The sequence below is a fragment of the Oncorhynchus gorbuscha genome, linkage group LG22 (assembly GCF_021184085.1).
Source record: "Oncorhynchus gorbuscha isolate QuinsamMale2020 ecotype Even-year linkage group LG22, OgorEven_v1.0, whole genome shotgun sequence".
Classification (NCBI taxonomy): domain Eukaryota; kingdom Metazoa; phylum Chordata; class Actinopteri; order Salmoniformes; family Salmonidae; genus Oncorhynchus; species Oncorhynchus gorbuscha.
In genome coordinates this window covers 42448058-42468875 of record NC_060194.1, presented here as the reverse complement: position 1 = coordinate 42468875, position 20818 = coordinate 42448058, and the positions used below count along the sequence as shown (strand labels likewise).

Genomic DNA, 20818 nt, shown 5'->3' with positions numbered 1-20818 from the left:
ATAATTGGGATTCATTGAAGCTATTTGACAGATACATTTCAGCTTGTTTGTTTGTTGAGAAAATCTAAATTCATTGCTCTTTCAGACAGTAATAATTTGCCTTTGCGGGTTCAAACCAAGTCAGTATGATGTCATTCCATATGGTCCATCCTCCTGTCTCAAAAGTGCTGTAATTTTCTTCTACCACCGGAAATTTGACTCGGGAGAGGAATGCAGGACCCGTAGCCAGTTATAATGTAAGTATCTGTCTTGTAATTTGTATAGACAGAGTAAGGATCGATAAACTACCGTCTCCGGTGTCAACTGACGTTATATGACAATTAGTTAAACGTTAGTGAATTAGTTAATGTAGCTAGTTAGCCCGTTAGCTATCTAATATAGCATTACCAGCAAGCTTTTGTCAAGAATTTAGCTATATTTTCTTTAGAATTTGGTTTTGCCTCGACCCATTATCACGGAAAGAGTTTAGGGTTTTAATGTTTGTTGTTATTTCTAGGGAAAAAGTTAGCCGTATCCAACTAGCTCACTTCTCCATACTCCAAACGGTAGCTAGCCAGTTAGCTACACATGGCTAAAGTTCAGTTTTTACTTGTCAACAAAAATAAAAACAATTTGCGGTGTAAATGTTAATCCATAGTATTTTCGGATAACAACACGAAACCATTGTTTCTCAATCTGAGTGGCAAACGGTTATCTAATGTTAAAACCGCAGTGAGACCCTTTTATTAATCAGCGAGTTGATGGGTGACGTAAGTAAGACCGGAATGCGGAGTTCTCAGTGTTCTCCTTCTCCACTATGTTCATCACACGTGTGGGTGGAGTTGAAGAAACCCAGCAACTCTGCCTTGTTGACTTTGGCCAAATAAGGACGACCACTTCTTTTTTCTTTGGGGGGGGGGGTTGTTATGCACATCATTGGCTGGGGGGTGAATTTGTTCAGGGTCAAATGCTTACATCAATTTACTGTATGTGTGTAAACTGATTGTATTGACCCCTTGTGGCTAAATGATGCAGCCTGTGGCATGCCCATTGTCACTCTATGAAGTGTAGCATGTATTTGATCTAGTTTTGCTCATGTCAGCATCTCATAAGTCTATCGTTGCCATGTTATGGGTCTCGATTTCCTTGGCAGGTACTAATAATCATGTTTCCCTGTTCTGTAATTCAGTGTGATTCAAGACACAACTTCTATTAGCAGCAACCCAGTCAGACCATGGCTGGCTTCAGACAAGAGGATGTGGAGGCGTTCTATGATATGGGAGAGGAGCTAGGGAGGTAAGATCTGACCTGTGTCTGTCTGTCTGTACAGTGTTGCTGGAGGAGGATACAAAGGAGACTTGTTTCAGCTCTCAGTGGGCAGAATTTGTACTTTTAGGACTGATTGAGAAAACTCCTACCCAGCATGAGGCACACTGGGCCAATGCAATTAAGTGTACCTACCGTTCCAGCCATTACAATGAGCCTGTCCTCAAACATTACAATGACCATGTCGCCACAGGAGTCGCTAGTGCATGATGGGACAAAGACATCCCTGCCGGCTAAACCCTCCCCTAACCTGGACGACGCTGGGCCAATTGTGCACCGCCCCATGAGGGTAGACTCAGAATCTCTAGTGGCGCAGCTAGCACTGCGATGCAGTACCTTAGATCACTGCGCCACTCGGGAGGCCCCCACCTTTAGTAACTCTTGTATGTAAAGTGAAGCAATATTTCTACAAAGATCTTAAATATTGATTGTTGGGCTCTCCTAATGATACAATCCAAATACCACTTAGTTGACTTGAAATCACATAGCTGGATGAAAACATCCGTTGGCAAATTCCCAGTGTATTTGTGGGACTGTTTATTCAACAGTGTAGAGCTCTCTGTCCTGTTATGCAAACCTGCTCTGTGTTTTTAACAAGTCCTTATAAACTAAACAGAGCCGGAGCACTAGAATGAGTCATGTGCTTCTACAGGATTAAACCTGAATTTGTTCCAAATGGCAACCTGTTGACGTAGCGCACTACTTTAGATTAGAGACCATAGGGCTTAAGTAGTGCACTATAAAAGGAATATAGGGTGCCATTTGGGACACAATAAACCTGACTTCCTACCTTTATATGGAAGTTTTGTTTTCTGCAGTGTTGCAGAAAAAGAATGACATCATTGCCTTTCTATGCGTTTATTTCCTCTTTAAGCCTCTAGGTGTAGTCTAGCTGTTTATTAGCTGTTTTAGGTGTAGTCTAGCTGTTTATTAGCTGTTTTAGGTGTAGTCTAGCTGTTTATTAGCTGTTTTAGGTGTAGTCTAGCTGTTTATTAGCTGTTTTAGGTTTAGTCTAGCTGTTTATTAGCTGTTTTAGGTTTAGTCTAGCTGTTTTAGGTGTAGTCTAGCTGTTTATTAGCTGTTTTAGGTGTAGTCTAGCTGTTTATTGGCTGTTTTAGGTTTAGTCTAGCTGTTTATTGGCTGTTTTAGGTGTAGTCTAGCTGTTTATTGGCTGTTTTAGGTGTAGTCTAGCTGTTTTAGGTGTAGTCTAGCTGTTTTAGGTGTAGTCTAGCTGTTTATTAGCTGTTTTAGGTGTAGTCTAGCTGTTTATTAGCTGTTTTAGGTTTTAGGTAGTCTAGCTGTTTATTAGCTGTTTATTAGCTGTTTTAGGTGTAGTCTAGCTGTTTTAGGTAGTTTTAGGTTTAGTCTAGCTGTTTATTGGCTGTTTTAGGTTTAGTCTAGCTGTTTATTGGCTGTTTTAGGTGTAGTCTAGCTGTTTATTGGCTGTTTTAGGTGTAGTCTAGCTGTTTTAGGTGTAGTCTAGCTGTTTTAGGTGTAGTCTAGCTGTTTATTGGCTGTTTTGGGTGTAGTCTAGCTGTTTATTGGCTGTTTTAGGTGTAGTCTAGCTGTTTATTGGCTGTTTTAGGTGTAGTCTAGCTGTTTATTGGCTGTTTTAGGTGTAGTCTAGCTGTTTATTGGCTGTTTTAGGTGTAGTCTAGCTATTTATTAGGAGTAGTCTAGCTGTTTATTAGCTGTTTTAGGTGTAGTCTAGCTGTTTATTAGCTGTTTTAGGTGTAGTCTAGCTGTTTATTAGGTGTAGTCTAGCTGTGTATTAGGTGTAGTCTAGCTGTGTATTAGGTGTAGTCTAGCTGTGTATTAGGTGTAGTCTAGCTGTGTATTAGGTGTAGTCTAGCTGTGTATTAGGTGTAGTCTAGCTGTGTATTAGGTGTAGTCTAGCTGTGTATTAGGTGTAGTCTAGCTGTGTATTAGGTGTAGTCTAGCTGTGTGTTAGGTGTAGTCTAGCTGTAGTCTAGCTGTGTATTAGGTGTAGTCTAGCTGTGTATTAGGTGTAGTCTAGCTGTGTATTAGGTGTAGTCTAGCTGTGTATTAGGTGTAGTCTAGCTGTGTATTAGGTGTATTAGGTGTAGTCTAGCTGTGTATTAGGTGTAGTCTAGCTGTGTTAGGTGTAGTCTAGCTGTGTTAGGTGTAGTCTAGCTGTGTTAGGTGTAGTCTAGCTGTGTTAGGTGTAGTCTAGCTGTGTATTAGGTGTAGTCTAGCTGTGTGTTAGGTGTAGTCTAGCTGTGTATTAGGTGTAGTCTAGCTGTGTATTAGGTGTAGTCTAGCTGTGTATTAGGTGTATTAGGTGTAGTCTAGCTGTGTATTAGGTGTATTAGGTGTAGTCTAGCTGTGTTAGGTGTAGTCTAGCTGTGTTAGGTGTAGTCTAGCTGTGTATTAGGTGTATTAGGTGTAGTCTAGCTGTGTTAGGTGTAGTCTAGCTGTGTTAGGTGTAGTCTAGCTGTGTATTAGGTGTATTAGGTGTAGTCTAGCTGTGTTAGGTGTAGTCTAGCTGTGTTAGGTGTAGTCTAGCTGTGTATTAGGTGTATTAGGTGTAGTCTAGCTGTGTATTAGGTGTAGTCTAGCTGTGTTAGGTGTAGTCTAGCTGTGTTAGGTGTAGTCTAGCTGTGTTAGGTGTAGTCTAGCTGTGTGTTAGGTGTAGTCTAGCTGTGTGTTAGGTGTAGTCTAGCTGTGTGTTAGGTGTAGTCTAGCTGTGTATTAGGTGTAGTCTAGCTGTGTATTAGGTGTAGTCTAGCTGTGTATTAGGTGTAGTCTAGCTGTGTATTAGGTGTAGTCTAGCTGTGTATTAGGTGTAGTCTAGCTGTGTATTAGGTGTAGTCTAGCTGTGTATTAGGTGTAGTCTAGCTGTGTATTAGGTGTAGTCTAGCTGTGTGTTAGGTGTAGTCTAGCTGTGTGTTAGGTGTAGTCTAGCTGTGTATTTCCTCTCTGGCTCTAGGTATGGTCATGCTGTGAGAGGGAGGGGGCTGAGTTTGCTCAGAAATGGTACATTAAATGGCAGAACAGAACATTCAGTTCTGTGCAGATAGAGAAGCGCTGTAGACTTAACTTTAGGAATGGCTAGACCCTCAGGAATGCAGAATTTATGAACTCTGCAAAAAAAGAAACATCCTCTCACTGTCAACTGCGTTTGTTTTCAGCAAACCTAAAATGTGTAAATATTTGTATGAACATAAGATTCAACAACTGAGACGTAAGCTGAATAAGTTCCACAGAAAAGTGACTAACCGAAATGGAATAATGTTTCCCTGAACAAGGGTGGGGGGGGTCAAAATCAAAAGTAACTGGTGTAGCCACAAGCTACATTAAGTACTGCAGTGTATCTCCTCATGAACTGCACCAGATTTGCCAGTTCTTGCTGTGAGATGTTACCCAACTCTTCCACCAAGGCACCTGCAAGTTCCTGGACATTTCTGGGGGGAATGGCCCTCACCCTCTGATGTTAGGTGTAAATGTTTATATATATTTTTTAAATAGCCACCCACTTTACATGTTTGCATAGTCTTTATCTTATTACATAAAATGAAACTGCCAACCAGTGTGTTGCAATGCTTCCAGTGAACACTAGCCTATACAATTTGTAGTCAAGAATTTATAGCTTTTAAATCAGGATTTTCCCCAGATTGGCTATTAGAATTTGGCCCAGTCACTCTTTCTTGTTTCCTATGTTTATGTACATATTATATTATACTATCGATCATCATCATCATCCTCATTAACTCTCCTAGTGGACAATTCGCCATCGTACGGAAGTGTAAAGACAAGAGTTCTGGCTCGGAGTACGCCGCCAAGTTAATCAAGAAGCGTCGCCTGTCCTCCAGCCGCCGGGGCGTAAGCCGCGAGGAGATCGAGAGGGAGGTGAGAGAACCACAATGGAAATAAGAATTCAGGCATTGTGTTTTAACCTCAATCATTGTATGTACTGGCTGCACCAGCTTTATATGCCCTTTTTTAAATGTTTTATTAATAATGAAATAAATCAAATAAAATTCTAGGTGAACATTCTGAGAGAGATCCAGCACAGCAACATCATCACGCTACACGACATCTTCGAGAACAAGACGGACGTCATCCTCATCCTGGAGCTGTGAGTAGAGCTACACCAGTTGATATTTGGGGCTGATCTAGGATCAGCCACCTCCCCGTCCTTGTAATCGGATTCACTATGATCTAAAAGGCTAAACTGATCCTAAAGCAGCATTAGTCTGAGACTCTTTCTGAATACAGGCCCAGACCTGTACTCAAATAGTATATTGATAAAATAGAGTAATATTTTTTAACCCTGTTCTGTGGTGTGGTCCAGAGTGTCTGGAGGGGAACTATTTGACTTCCTGGCAGAGAAGGAGTCTCTAACAGAGGAGGAGGCCACACAGTTCCTCAAACAGATCCTGGACGGAGTCTACTATCTACACTCCAAACGCATCGCTCATTTTGACCTGAAGGTGGGTAGGGTGGAGTCTGGGGAAGGAGAAGCCAGGCTGGCATTGTAAACTAAAGTTCCATCTTCACTTGACATATTCCTTTAAACTCTTATTGGAGCACTCTGACTCCTCACTCAATGTATAACTTGATAGACTGTTTTGAGTCATTGGCACATCAGTGAAAACGTCCAAAAGGTTTCCAGCATTTGAGAAATATACAGTTTGGTGTCTTACAAAAAACAACATCTATATTGTATTATTATGTGCATTCTGAAATGTTTGTTTGTGCCGTAGCCAGAGAACATCATGCTGCTTGATAAGAACGTCTCCAACCCCAGAATCAAACTCATCGACTTTGGCATCGCTCATCAGATCAAAGCTGGAAATGAGTTTAAGAATATCTTTGGAACGCCAGAGTTTGTTGGTGAGACCATAGAGATGTGTTTGTAATATGTATTAATAATAATAATATCAATTTAGTGTTCCGCATATATTTCGTTATGTGTGTGAGACGCTCCTACATATTCATTTTCCTTATTAAAACATACAGTATCTTTAAACAGTATATTTATTTTTATTTTTGGACGTTTGAACTCCCTTTTTCTCCCAAATTTCGTGATTTCGATTTTGTCTCATCGCTGCAACTCCTCAACGGCCTCAGGAGAGGTGACGGTTGAGTCATGCGTCCTCCGAAATATGACCCGCCAAATCGCGCTTCTTAACATCCCCCAGCTTAACCCGGAAGCCAGCCGCACCAATGTGTCGGAGGAAACACCGTTCAACTGAGGACCGAAGTCAGCTAGCAGGCGCCCGGCCCGACACGCCACAAGGAGTCACTAGAGCACGATGAACCCCCCGCCATATGGAGCACGCGGTCACGGCCGGTTGTGACACAGCCAGGGGTTGAACCCCAGATCTGTAGTGACGCCGCAACACTGCGATGCAGTGCTTCAGACAGCTGCGCCACTCGGGCGGCCCGTATAGCTTTAAAATAAAAAGATTCCAGAATGATCTTAATGTTATGGAATGGGGAAAATATTCCTTTCATATTGGTTTTAATAAATGGAGGTCTGTGTGCTGATCTCCCTGAAGATCATCTGGGTTCTAATAATCCTGCTTGTTTTACAGCTCCAGAGATAGTCAACTATGAACCACTCGGACTGGAGGCTGACATGTGGTAAAATAAACTAAGATTATTTTAAATGTTTTTCTGATTTTGAGAACTTTTTGTTATTGCTGTTTTTCTTGTTTCTTTACCCTTCAGGTAAATCTCACTAATTTGTTGTCCTCTTGTTTCTCCAGGAGTATTGGAGTTATCACATACATTCTGTAAGTACTGCCTCACCTTATAATGGTGTCAGTTGCTGTCAGTACCTGTTTTACAAAAATGGAGAACGACACAAGTGAATGTTATTATTTCCGAGCAATCCAATCATTTACATGATGAAATAGCAAATAAGCGATTGTATTTCATATTTGTCCATACCACTTGTTTAACCTGAGGTTGAGTGTTCTCAACATGTTGTTTTGTCTTCCTCAGGTTGAGTGGTGCCTCTCCGTTCCTGGGGGAGACCAAGCAGGAGACTCTGACCAACATCTCTGCTGTCAACTATGACTTTGACGAGGAGTACTTCAGCAATACCAGTGAGCTGGCCAAGGACTTCATCAGACGCCTGCTGGTCAAGGATCCCAAGTAAGGCTGGTTTACTGTGGATAGAACAGGCCTGGGAATACTTAGAACAACACACGTAAGGGCCATGACAGTAACTATTTGCTTTTGTTTGTCTTGTTAGTTAATATATCATTGTAGGGACTCTAGGAAAAGATGAACGTTTACTGAATCCGCACCATAGCCTTGGAGAACTTTGGTCTTCAGTGGAAATTATATAATTGCAATTGCTAAGGCATGACAGTAAAGCAGAAAGTAATAATTGATTATTTTTCATCTCTTATTTCTCCAGGAAGAGGATGACCATCGATGACAGCCTTCAGCATCCCTGGATCAAGGTAGACATCTCTCGCCATCTCACACATATTTTACATCTTACTGATCCCACATGTTGGACTATCCCTTTGCCCTCTTTCACTTATAAAGCAACTGTTGGCTTTTAGCACCTGGTTTACTGCCGCTTTACTGCCGTTTTACTGATGCTTTACTGATGCTTTACTGATGCTTTACTGATGGTTTACTGATGCTTTACTGATGCTTTACTGATGGTTTACTGCCGCTTTACTGATGGTTTACTGATGGTTTACTGATGGTTTACTTCCGCTTTACTTCCGCTTTACTGATGGTTTACTGATGGTTTACTGCCGCTTTACTGATGGTTTACTTCCGCTTTACTGATGGTTTACTGATGGTTTACTGCCGCTTTACTGCCGCTTTACTGAAGGTTTACTGAAGGTTTACTGAAGGTTTACTGAAGGTTTACTGAAGGTTTACTGAAGGTTTACTGAAGGTTTACTGATGGTTTACTGCCGCTTTACTGATGGTTTACTGATGGTTTACTGCCGCTTTACTGATGGTTTACTGCCGCTTTACTGATGGTTTACTGCCGGTTTACTGATGGTTTACTGATGGTTTACTGCCGCTTTACTGATGGTTTACTGCCGCTTTACTGATGGTTTACTGCCGCTTTACTGCCGCTTTACTGATGGTTTACTGATGGTTTACTGATGGTTTTTGACCCCCTTTATCTGCTATCCATTAATGCTCCTCTCCTCCCAGGTGATCAAGAGGCGGAACGTGCGCCAGGAGGAGAGCGGGAAGAAGCCGGAGCGCAGGCGCCTGAAGACCACGCGTCTAAAGGAGTACACTATCAAGTCCCACTCCTCCATGCCCCCAAACAACACCTATGTCAACTTCGAACGCTTCTCCCAGGTGCTGGAGGAGATCGCTGCTGCTGAGGAGGGGCTGAGAGACCTGGAACAAAACCAGAGGTGAGAGGGAGGGATGAATCGATAGATGGATGGATTTGTAATTTTAAGTTGATTATTAAAAAAATGCATGTACAGCCGCTCTAATTGGATACAACATACGTATTCCATACATTCTAACATCTCCCTGACTTCTCCAGGTCGTGCCGGGAGGACGTGGCTGCTCTCCTGTCTATCTACGAGGAGAAGGAGGGCTGGTACAAGGAGGAGAACCAAAGCATCGCCAGCGACCTGGGTCACATCCGCCAGGAGCTGCAGCGTACCCAGGCCCAGCGCAGGCAGAGTCAGGAGGATGCCCGCGCCACCATGCTGGCTGCTAACGCCCTCAAGAGGAAGTTTGGCCGTCTGGAGAACCGTTACGAGGTCCTGGCAGAACAGGTGGCGTCGGAGGTGCTCTGGGTGGAGGAGCTGGTCAGGGGGATAGAGAAGGAGAAGAACAGCCTCGTCATGCCCTGAGTTTGGCCTGGCTTCTAGTTTCACTGACCTGGTCATGCCCTGAGGCCAGCCTGGCTTCGAGTTTCACTGACCTGGTCATGCCCTGAGGCCAGCCTGGCTTCTAGTATCACTGACCTGGTCATGCCCTGAGTCTAGCCTGGCTTCTAGTATCACTGACCTGGTCATGCCCTGAGTCCAGCCTGGCTTCTAGTATCACTGACCTGGTCATGCCCTGAGTCCAGCCTGGCTTCTAGTATCACTGACCTGGTCATGCCCTGAGTCCAGCCTGGCTTCTAGTATCACTGACCTGGTCATGCCCTGAGTCCAGCCTGGCTTCTAGTATCACTGACCTGGTCATGCCCTGAGTCCAGCCTGGCTTCTAGTATCACTGACCTGGTCATTCCCTGAGTCCAGCCTGGCTTCTAGTATCACTGACCTGGTCATGCCCTGAGTCCAGCCTGGCTTCTAATATCACTGACCTGGTCATGCCCTGAGTCCAGCCTGGCTTCTAGTATCACTGACCTGGTCATGCCCTGAGTCTAGCCTGGCTTCTAGTATCACTGACCTGGTCATGCCCTGAGGCCAGCCTGGTTTGGTACAGACACCGGTCTTATATACCAGCTGTCATTAGATTCAGAACAAGGGCCCAGAGTTTTTCTGGTGAGGGAAAACTCTGTCCCCTGGTCATAAGCCAGGCATTTGATGAGGAAAAATGATCCCCCTTCCCCATCTTCCCTTTCTAATGAATAGCACCAACAATGTATAGAGTCCCTCCCTACTATGAACACATTTAATCAACAAAATATGTGTTTAATGAATGTCCATTCCAGTATTTTCTAAATTAATTCATAATGTTGAAAATGGTAAAGATTGTGATTCATTTTTGCAGTATATTTGGTTAAGATGATGATACATACATACATACATACATACATACATACATACATACATACATACATACATACATACATACATACATACATACATACATACATACATACATACATACATACATACATACATACATACATACATACATACATACATACATACATACATACATACATACATACATACATACATACATACAGGAAGGTTTTCTGCACCTGCAATCATTTTCCTATAGTTTTTTAGCCCTATACTTAAAGGGATATTTATCATTAACAGCTGACTATGATTGACCAATAAGGCCCAAGGGGGTGTGGTATACGGCCAGTATACCGTGTCTAAGGGCTGTTCCTATGCATGATACATCAGTGCCTGGACACAGTCCTTAGCTGTGGTATATTGGCCATATACCACAAACCCCCAAGGTGCCTTATTGCTATTATAAACTGGTTACCTACATAATTAGAGCAGTAAAAACAAATGTTTTGTCATACCCGTGGCATACAGTGTGATATACCACGGCTGTCAGCCAATCAGCATTCAGGGCTTGAACCACCCAGGTTAGAAGTAACAACAACATAGTAGAAACAATAGAACATGTGTTATAGGGAGATTCCATTTTGAAGATAATCTTATTGACACTCAACAACCGTCTTGCTGAACTGCGACGCTACAGACAGATGCAGATACTATATATTTATACTATATAAATACTAATAGTTCTCTTACGTGTGAAGAGAGTCGTCTTAAAATGGATTGTACAAACCTGTTTTGTAACTTGCACGCAGCCTGTACATTGAACACCTTATTGCCTATACATAAGCTAAATCAAGTGTGTAGTAATGTCTAAACCTTTTCATGAATAATGGAAGTCTAGTGACTGTCCCTCAAACGTTTTAGGCCGGTTTCCCTGGACCCTGGACTATAAATAATGGTCACTGGAGAACCTCCATTTCGAAAATAGCATTTTAGTTCAGTATTTAGCTTAATCTGTGTCCGGGGAAAACCGTTCCTTTTCAAATACAACTATTGCACAGTAGCCTCATACCAAATGATCTGCATGTCTTATCTGCTACTATATTTGAATGATTGTTTTAGTCAGCCTTCGGTCGCTATGACCATAACCCCACACTACAGACATTCCATGAGTTGGTCTTAAATCTATGCATCACATTCCATGTTCCACATAGAACTCTATGTACTGTACATTTCCCTAGTTTAATATACTATTTTGCACTTAAATATAGCCGTGTTCCAAACTATTTCCCATCCAATCATTTTTTTTTTTTTTTTTTTATGTACCCAAAACTTATAATGGTATGTATTGTTAAGTTTGAATGATGACCTATTTAGATGGGGTTTTGTTTCAAATAAACAAACTCATAACCTAAAGGAACCTTTCTGGTGTATATTTTCTCTGTCCATTGAGATTTTGCAGGTCCAGATTTCTCAGCTTTTTTTTTTTACATAAAAAAAAAAAGGATCCTTCCACCTGGAGCTTATGGAACTTGTCTCTCTGTTTCCATAGTAACTCAGAACTAAAGAATATGATCTTTGTTATTCAACGCAACCCCTGTTCCCTTCGACAACATGGCTCGGTCTAACAGTTAAGTCGTCCGGGACGTGCTGTAACCTGTTGATGGCAATGCTGCTCACCCTGTGGTGTCCCTCACTGTGATGTGGGCCAGTGCAAGGTAGCCCAAAAGGTGTGTGGATCACAGTGCCTGCCTGCTTAAAGCTTCCCACTGGGCAAAAACAGGTTGAATCAGCATTGTTTCCATGTCATTTCAACCAAAACATTTACTGTGAACCTAAGGGACTTTACTATTTTCAGCCAACTTTAAACCTAAAGCCAATAAAGGGGGACATTTTTGGTTGATTTCACATTATTTGACAACTCAAATGTTGAACCGACATCCGTTCCTAGTCAGTTCCTCCCTCTGGGTACAAGCCTCCTGTCCTGGGGGTGTACTTGTAAATCACACTGGCTCACACACTACAGAAACAGGAGATGGATTGGTGTCCTGTTCAGGGGTTCTGCTTGTAAAGTACACTACAGAAACAGGAGATGGATTGGTGTCCTGTTCAGGGGTTCTGCTTGTAAAGCACACTACAGAAACAGGAGATGGACTCCAGTCCATATGGACTGTTCTGGCTCGGAAAAGGCTTACTTGTCCAAGGTGTAACGTTCCCACAATACAAACTCAAAATGACGCTCACAACAAAGATGATCACTGCTAACCAAATAAAACAGATTGTCGTTCTTAAAGACACCCACCATGACAAACTATAAGGAAAAAACACAATTTAGGACAGGGAGTAAAAAAAACTGAAGAAACACCAAAACACAGGCTTCTTTCTAACGTAAAAAGATTGAACTCGCACCACAGCTGACAAAGTGTAGCTCACCTTAACGTCTCTCACGCTCAACTGGAGCACTGGGCCAGCCACTCTCACCTCGCCAACACCGGTTTAACAACTGGAGCACTGGGCCAGCTAAATTCCAACCTCAAAACATGAATAAAAAACCAAAGCATGTAACAAAGGCTTATTTCCTTTTATATAGGTACCTCCCAGGCTACAATCACTCCAACCAGAGCTGATCAACACCGGTTTAACACACTGATAAGGCTGAGCCAGGAGATGCTGTTGCTAAGAGACTGACAGAAACTATCATGTCGCTGTGTCTGTCTGCAGGAGAATGTGTGTTTACATTTAGCCTCCAATACCACTTTTACATGTTTGACATCCTCGTTCGTGTTCAGAATATATACTGTTGATAGATTTTATATGCTGTTTATGTTCAGAATACACCTCTTTGGAGACAATCATATATAATATACTGAACAAAAATATAAACGCAGTTACAGTTCAGATAAGGCAATCAGTCCATTTAAATAAATTCATTTGGCCTTAATCTAAGGATTTCACATGACTGGGCAGGGGCACAGCCATGGGTGGGCCTGGGAGGGCATAGGCCCACCCACTGGAACCAACAGGACCCTGAAAAGCTTCTACCTCCAAGCCATAAGACTCAATGAACAAGGCTAAACATGTATGTGACCATTTTGATTTGATAAATAGTTAGATAGCTACCCGGACTATCTGCATTGACCCTGTTTGCACTAACTTTGACTCATCCTAAACCCTGTTATTCCTTCACTTTATTCAAGCTAAAACTAAAGCAGGAAAAACATTAGCACCTGCTCTTTCCAGGACTGACTAGGTCCTGGATGGCAAAAAAGTGGTCAGATGAAGCAGATGCTAAACTAAAGCAGGACTGTTTTGGTCAGATGAAGCAGATGCTAAACTCAGGACTGTTTTGCTATCACAGACTGGAACATGTTCCAGGATTCTTCTGATGGCATTGAGGAGTCCACCACATCAGTCACTGGCTTTATCAATAAGTGCATCGAGGATGTCGTTCCCACAGTGACTGTACGTACATACCCCAACCAGAAACCATGGATGACAGGCAACATTCGCACTGAGCTAAAGGTTAGAGGTGCCGCTTTCAAGGTGCAGGACTCTAACCCGGAAGCCTACAAGAAATCCTGCTATGCCCTGGAACGAACGATCAAACAGGCAAAGTGTCAATACAGGGCTAAGATTGAATCATACTACACAGGCTCCGATGCAAACTATTACAGGGGACAAAGGGAAGCACAGCCGTGAGCTGCCCAGTGACACGAGACTACCAGATGAGCTAAATCACTTCTATGCTCGTTTCGAGGCAAGCAACAAATCAAATCAAATGTATTTATATAGCCCTTCTTACATCAGCTGATATCTCAAAGTGCTGTACAGAAACCCAGCCTAAAACCCCAAACAGCAAGCAATGCAGGTGTAGAAGCACTGTGGCTAGGAAAAACACCCTAGAAAGGCCAAAACCTAGGAAGAAACCAGGCTATGAGGGGTGGCCAGTCCTCTTCTGGCTGTGCCGGTGGAGATTATAACAGAACATGGCCAAGATGTTCAAATGTTCATAAATGACCAGCATGGTCAAATAATAACACTGAGGCATGCATGAGAGCATCAGCTGTTCCAGACGACTGTGTGATCACGCTCTCCGTAGCCGATGTAAGACCTTTAAACAGGTCAACATACACAAGGCTGCGGGGCTAGACGGATTACCAGGACGTGTGCTCTGGGGATGTGCTGAACAACTGGCAAGTGTCTTTACTGACATTTTCAACATGTCCCTAATTGAGTCTGTAATACCAACATGTTTCAAGCAGACCACCATAGTCCCTGTTCCCAAGAACACAAAGGCAACCTGCCTAAATCACTACAGACCCGTAGCACTCACATCCGTAGCCATGAAGGGCTTTGAAAGGGTGGTAATGGCTCACATCAACACCATTATCCCAGAAACCCTAGACCCACTCCAATTTGCATACCGCCCAAACAGATCCACAGATGATGCAATCTCTATTGCACTCCACACTGCCCTTTCCCACCTGGACCTGGACCTGGACACAAAACACTTATGTGAGAACGCTATTCATTGACTACAGCTCAGTGTTCAACACCATAGTAAATCTCACCACAAGCTAAGGATCCTGGGACTAAACCCCTCCCTCTGCAACTGGATCCTGACGGGCCACCCCCAGGTGGTGAGAGTACGTAGTGTCACGAACCGGCTCAAAGCCCGTAACAAAAGGGAGACAACTTGGAGATAAGGAGTAACAAAATATATATTTATTAAATAAAGTAAACTAAGGACAATATACAATGGTGTGTGTAATCAGTAATCAGTAGTGTAAGTGAGTGTTTTGCATGCATGAATGTGATAATGCAGGGTGTTGAAAGATGCCAAAGCAAACAACCAAAAAACCACCAAGAAACACAACAAAATCTGTAAAGGTGTCTGCATGGAGAGAGTCTCTTCCATGAATGGGGAAGAGGTCTATTTATCCTGGGACACACCTGAACCAGGTGTTTCCCATGTAGCTGACGACCCTCCCAACTCCGCCCACCGGCATCCTAATAAGGAAACAAGAACAAAGAGAGAATATGGCAGACGGAGGGAGAGGGTCGTCACACAACGTCATTCCGGACTCATTTCTTCCTGCTGGAACAGGGTCATCACAGTAGCAACACTGTGGCCAGGCACGACTCCAACACCATCCAACACCATCATTACGTTTGCAGACGACACAATAGTGGTAGTCCCAATCACCGACAACGACGAGACAGCCTAGAGGGCTGTACTCTACATCATCGACTGCATCCTTATGTAACACATGTATCACTAGCCACTTTAACTATGCCACTTTGTTTACTTTGTCTACACACTCATCTCATGTGTATATACTGTACTCGATACCATCTACTGTATGCTGCTCTGTACCATCACTCATTCATATATCCTTATGTACATGTTCCTTATCCCCTTACACTGTGTATAAGGCAGTAGTTTTGGAATTGTTAGTTAGATTACTTGTTGGATATCACTGCATTGTCGGAACTAGAAGCACAAGCATTTCGCTACACTCGCATTAACATCTGCTAACCATGTGTATGTGACAAATAAAATTTGATTTGATTTGATTTGAGGGAGGAGGTCAAAGACCTGGCCGGGTGGTGCCAGAATAACAACCTGTCGCTTAACGTAACCAAGACTAAGGAGATGATTGTGGACTACAGGAAAAGGAGGACCAAGCACGCTCCCATTCACATCATTGGGGCTGTAGTGGAGCAGGTTGAGCGCTTCAAGTTCCTTGGTGTCCACATCACCAACAAACTAGAATGGTCCAAACATACCAAGACAGCTGTGAAGAGGGCACGACAAAGCCTATTCCCCCTAAGGAGACTGAAAAGATGTGGCATGGGTCCTGAGATCCTCAAAAGGTTCTACAGCTGCACCATCGAGAGCATCCTGCCTGACTGGTTGCATCACTGCCTGCTACGGCAATTGCTCAGCCTCCGATCGCAAGGCACTACAGAGGGCAGTGCGTACGGCCCAGTACATCACTGGGGCTAAGCTGCCTGCCATCCAGGACCTCTACACCAGGCAGTGTCAGAGGAAGGCCCTAAAAATTGTCAAAGACCCCAGCCACCCCAGTCATAGACTGTTCTCTCTACTACCGCATGACAAGCAGTACCGGAGTGCCAAGTCTAGGACAAAAAGGCTTCTCAACAGTTTTTACCCCCAAGCCATTAGACTCCTGAACAGGTAATCAAATGGCTACCCGGACTATCTGCATTGTGTGAAGATTTAACCATATCTACATGTACATACTACCTCAATCAGCCCGACTAACCAGTGTCTGTATGTAGCCTCGCTACTTTCATAGCCTCGCTACTGTATATAGCCTCTCTACTGTTATTTTTCACTGTTGTTTTATTTCTTTACCTACCTATTGGGGCGGCAGGGTAGTCTAGTGGTTAGAGCGGTGGTGTCACGATCCTCGCTGAAGAGGGTGTCTCTTCCTGTTCGGGCGGGGCTCGGCGGTCGTCGTCACCGGCCTATTAGCTGCCATCGATTCCTTTTCCGTTTGTGTTGGTTAGTGGTTAATTGGGTACACCTGTTTTGTATTAGGGTTTGTTTGTAGGGTATTTAAGGGCACTAGGCCCGCTGGGTATTTTGTGCGGGCTTGTTTTTTGTTACTCTGTGTTTGATGGTGTGATTTGTTTTCTTATCTTTATTCTCTGGTCTATTTTGTCCTGTTGTTTTGGACTGGCAACCTATATACGCCCTGTGTGTTGGCGTGATCATTTTTCGGTTGCACCGGTGTAATAAATTTGATAAACGACAGAACCCTGCTCTCTGTGCCTGATTCCATCCACCACTCTTAGTTTTTCGTAACAGAAGCCTGCAACAAAGAAATGGAGTCAGCAGGAGCAGCGACCACCCCTCTCCCCACTATGGAGGAGCGCTTTCATCACCACACAGCTGTCCTCCATCGGATTGGTACGGCGATGGATCAGATGATGGAGAGGATGGAACGATGGGAGAGGAGTGGTCTACCGACGTCTATCTCAGCTCTCCCACTGCCGACACAACCTACACCACCTACTCCACCTACGTCGTCCTCTGGGTCCAGCGCACTGTGTCTCTCCCCCCCGAGGGAGTACGATGGAGCAGCGGCTGGGTGCCAGGGATTTTTGCTCCAGCTAGAGCTCTACTTGGCTACCGTGCGTCCGGCTCCCTCGGGTGAGGAGAGTGTGGCCCTCCTCGTCTCCTGTTTAACGGGCAAGGCCCTGGACTGGGCTAACGCGGTCTGGAACAGTCCAGACTCGGCTCGGGACAACTACCTGGAGTTACTACCTGGAGTTCACCCGCCGTTTCCGAGCTGTGTTCGATCATCCACTACTGTTCGCTGCTCTGGCCCCCCAATGGTGGAACAAACTCCCTCACGACGCCAGGACAGCGGAGTCAATCACCACCTTCCGGAGACACCTGAAACCCCACCTCTTTAAGGAATACCTAGGATAGGATAAGTAATCCTTCTCACCCCTTCCCCCCTTTAAGATTTAGATGCACTATTGTAAAGTGACTGTTCTACTGGATGTCATAAGGTGAATGCACCAATTTGTAAGTCGCTCTGGATAAGAGCGTCTGCTAAATGACTTAAATGTAAATGTAATGTAATGGTAAAGCGGAGGGTGAGCGACTGTTCCACCTCAGACAGGAGATGAGGAGCGCGCAGGACTTCGCGTTGGAGTTTAGGACCCTAGCTGCTGGTGCTGGGTGGAATGACAGGGCCCTGATGGACCATTACCGGTCTAGTCTCCGGGAGTATGTCCGCCGGGAGCTAGCTTGCAGAGACACAACTCTCTCCCTGGATGAACTTATAGACATGTCTATTCGATTGGACAACCTGCTAGCTGCCCGCGGGCGTTCAGAAGGGGTCCTGTTAATTCCACCTTCCAGCTCTCCCACTCCCACTCAGATGGAGTTGGGAGGAGCTGCATCTAGGGGGACCAGAGGGGGCTCCTCCTGCTCCTATTGTGGACGGAGAGGACACACTTCGGACCGGTGTTGGAGGAGTCCCTCTGGGAGTCGAGATGGTCGGCGGAACACTCCTCGGCCACCCCAGGTGATTAAGCACCAAACTCACTCAGAGCTCCCTGTTGGTCACATGTTTTTGTTAATTTTTCCCCTGCGTTTTTCCCCTCTCTTCAGCATAAGGCGCTAGTCGATTCAGGCGCAGTTGGGAGTTTTATGGATTGTGGACTCGCCCGTAAATTGAGTATTCCGTTAGTGCAGATAGACCCACCTATCCCCGTGCACTCCTTAGATAGCCGACCGTTAGGGTCAGGGCTGGTCAGGGAGGCCAAGATTCCGCTGGACATGGTAACGCAGGGGAATCATAGGGAGAGGATCAGTTTCTACCTTATTGATTCACCTGGGTTCCCGGTGGTGTTGGGGGTTCCCTGGCTGGCTATTCACAATCCCGTTATTTCCTGGAAACAGGGGACTCTTAAGGGGTGGTCAGACGAGTGTTCAGAGAGGTGTATAGGAGTTTCCATCGGTGCCACAACGGTGGAGAGTCCAGACAAGGTTTCCACCGTGCGCATTCCCCCAGAATATGCCGATTTGGCTATCGCTTTTAGTAAGAAGAAAGTGACCAAATTACCACCTCATTGACGGTGGGATTGCGTGATAAACCTCCAGGAGAACGCTGCACTTCCCCGGAGTCATGTGTACCCACTGTCACAGGAGGAGACGTTGGCTATGGAGACATATGTCACGGAAGCTCTGAGACAGGGGTACATTCGGCCCTCCATGTCACCCGTCTCCTCGATTTTCTTTTTTGTGAGGAAAAAGGAGGGAGGTCTGCGTCAGTGCATTGATTATCGAGGTCTCAATTCGATCACCGTGGGTTTTAGTTATCCGCTAACCCTCATCGCTACGGCGGTGGAATCATTCCACGGAGCGCGTTTCTTCACAAAACTGGACCTCAGGAGCGCGTATAATCTGGTGCGTATTCGGGGAGGAGACGAGTGGAAAACAGCGTTTAGTACTACATCAGGCCACTATGAGTACCTCGTCATGCCGTATGGGTTGAAGAATGCTCCAGCCGTCTTCCAATCCTTTGTAGATGAGATTCTTAGGGACTTGCACGGGCAGGGTGTGGTAGTCTATATTGATGACATCTTGATTTATTCTACCACACGTGCCGCGCATGTTTCCTTGGTGCGCAGGGTTCTTGGGTGACTGCTGGAGCATGACCTATATGTCAAGGCTGAGAAATGTGTGTTCTCCAAACCAGCCGTTTCCTTCCTGGGTTATCGCATTTCCAGCTCGGGGATGATGATGGAGTGTGACCGCGTTAAAGCCGTGCGTAATTGGCCGACTCCGACCACGGTAAAAGTGGTGCAGCGGTTTTTAGGGTTTGCCAATTACTACCGGAGGTTTATCCGGGGTTTTGGTCAAGTAGCGGCGCCCATTACCTCACTGCTGAAGGGGGGACCGGTGCGTCTACGGTGGTCAGCAGAGGCTGATGGAGCCTTCAACCAGTTGAAGGTACTGTTCACCGGAGCTCCTGTGTTGGCGCATCCAGACCCTTCGTTAGTATTCATAGTGGAGGTGGATGCGTCCGAGGCTGGAGTTGGAGCCGTGCTGTCTCAGCACTCGGGCACGCCACCGAAGCTCCGTCCCTGCGCTTTCTTTTCTAAGAAGCTGGGTCCGGCGGAGCGGAACTATGATGTGGGGGATCGGGAGCTATGGTAAAGGCCCTGAAGGTGTGGAGACACTGGCTTGAGGGGGCTAAACACCCTTTTCTCATCTGGACTGACCACCGTAATCTGGAGTATATTCGGGAAGCGAGGAGACTGAATCCACGTCAGGCTAGGTGGGCCATGTTCTTTACACGTTTTAGATTTACGATCTCTTACAGACCAGGTTCCCTCAACACTAAGGCCGATGCGCTGACCCGTCTCTATGACACCGAGGACCGGTCCATCGAACCCACTCCCATCCTCTCGGCTGGTGGCCCTAGTGGTATGGGAGGTGGACGCGGACATCGAGCGGGCGTTGAGGGTTGAACCTGCGCCTATACAGTGTCCAACTGGTCGAAGTTACGTACCGCTTGGTGTCCGTGATAAATTGATTCGGTGGGCTCAAACACTACCGTCTGCGGGTCATCCGGGGATTGATAGGACAGTGCGGGGTCTTAGGGGGAAATACTGGTGGCCCACTTTAGCTAGGGATGTGAGGCTCTATGTCTCCTCCTGTTCGGTATGCGCCCAGAGTAAGGCTCCTAGGCACCTTCGAAGGGGGCCCCTCCCGGTTCCACAACGGCCATGGTCCCATCTCTCGGTAGATTTCCTTACTGATCTTCCCCCATCTCAGGGGAACACTACCGTTCTGGTCGTTGTGGATCGGTTCTCTAAGTCCTGCCGTCTCCTCCCATTGCCTGGTCTTCCTACCGCCCTACAGACTGCAGAGGCCCTATTTACCCACGTCTTCAGGCACTATGGGGTTCCAGAGGATATAGTCTCCGATCGGGGTCCCCAGTTCACGTCCCGGGTTTGGAAGGCGTTTATGGAGCGTCTGGGGATCTCGGTCAGCCTTACCTCTGGTTATCACCCCGAAAGTAATGTGCAGGTGGAGAGAGTAAACCAGGAAGTGGGTAGGTTTCTGAGGTCGTATTGCCAGGACCGGCCAGGAGAATGGGGTACGAGGTACGTTCCATGGGCAGAATTGGCCCAGAACTCTCTTCGGCATTCGTCTACGAATATGTCGCCATTCGAATGCGTACTGGGCTACCAGCCGGGCCTGGCTCCGTGGCATCAGAGTCAGACCGAGGCTCCTGCGGTGGAGGAGTGGGTACAGCGCTCTAGAGAGACCTGGCGGGCAGTCCAGGATT

The 20818-nt window shown here is 45.4% G+C and overlaps 1 protein-coding gene across 1 annotated transcript; it reads left to right on the top strand.

Annotated features, from left to right (window-relative positions):
- The first annotated feature begins 120 nt into the window (after positions 1–120).
- LOC124009688 (death-associated protein kinase 3-like) lies at positions 121–11390 on the top strand. The gene is made up of 12 exons (XM_046321759.1): positions 121–236; positions 1169–1275; positions 5046–5175; positions 5313–5404; positions 5621–5759; positions 6033–6162; positions 6867–6915; positions 7041–7067; positions 7279–7431; positions 7700–7745; positions 8467–8678; positions 8816–11390. Exons 2-12 carry the CDS (start codon positions 1214–1216, stop codon positions 9129–9131), a joined length of 1356 nt encoding a protein of 451 aa, XP_046177715.1. The 5' UTR covers positions 121–236; positions 1169–1213; the 3' UTR covers positions 9132–11390.
- Positions 11391–20818: the final 9428 nt, after the last annotated feature.

What these genes read in the sequence shown, in the direction of transcription:
- LOC124009688 (XM_046321759.1), top strand. Translation starts at nt 1,214, where the DNA reads ATGGCTGGCTTCAGACAAGAGGATGTGGAGGCGTTCTATGATATGGGA. An exon ending in GCGAGGAGATCGAGAGGGAG is followed by an intron (nt 5,176 to 5,312) that starts GTGAGAGAACCA and finishes ATAAAATTCTAG; the next exon opens with GTGAACATTCTGAGAGAGAT. An exon ending in GGAGTTATCACATACATTCT is followed by an intron (nt 7,068 to 7,278) that starts GTAAGTACTGCC and finishes TGTCTTCCTCAG; the next exon opens with GTTGAGTGGTGCCTCTCCGT.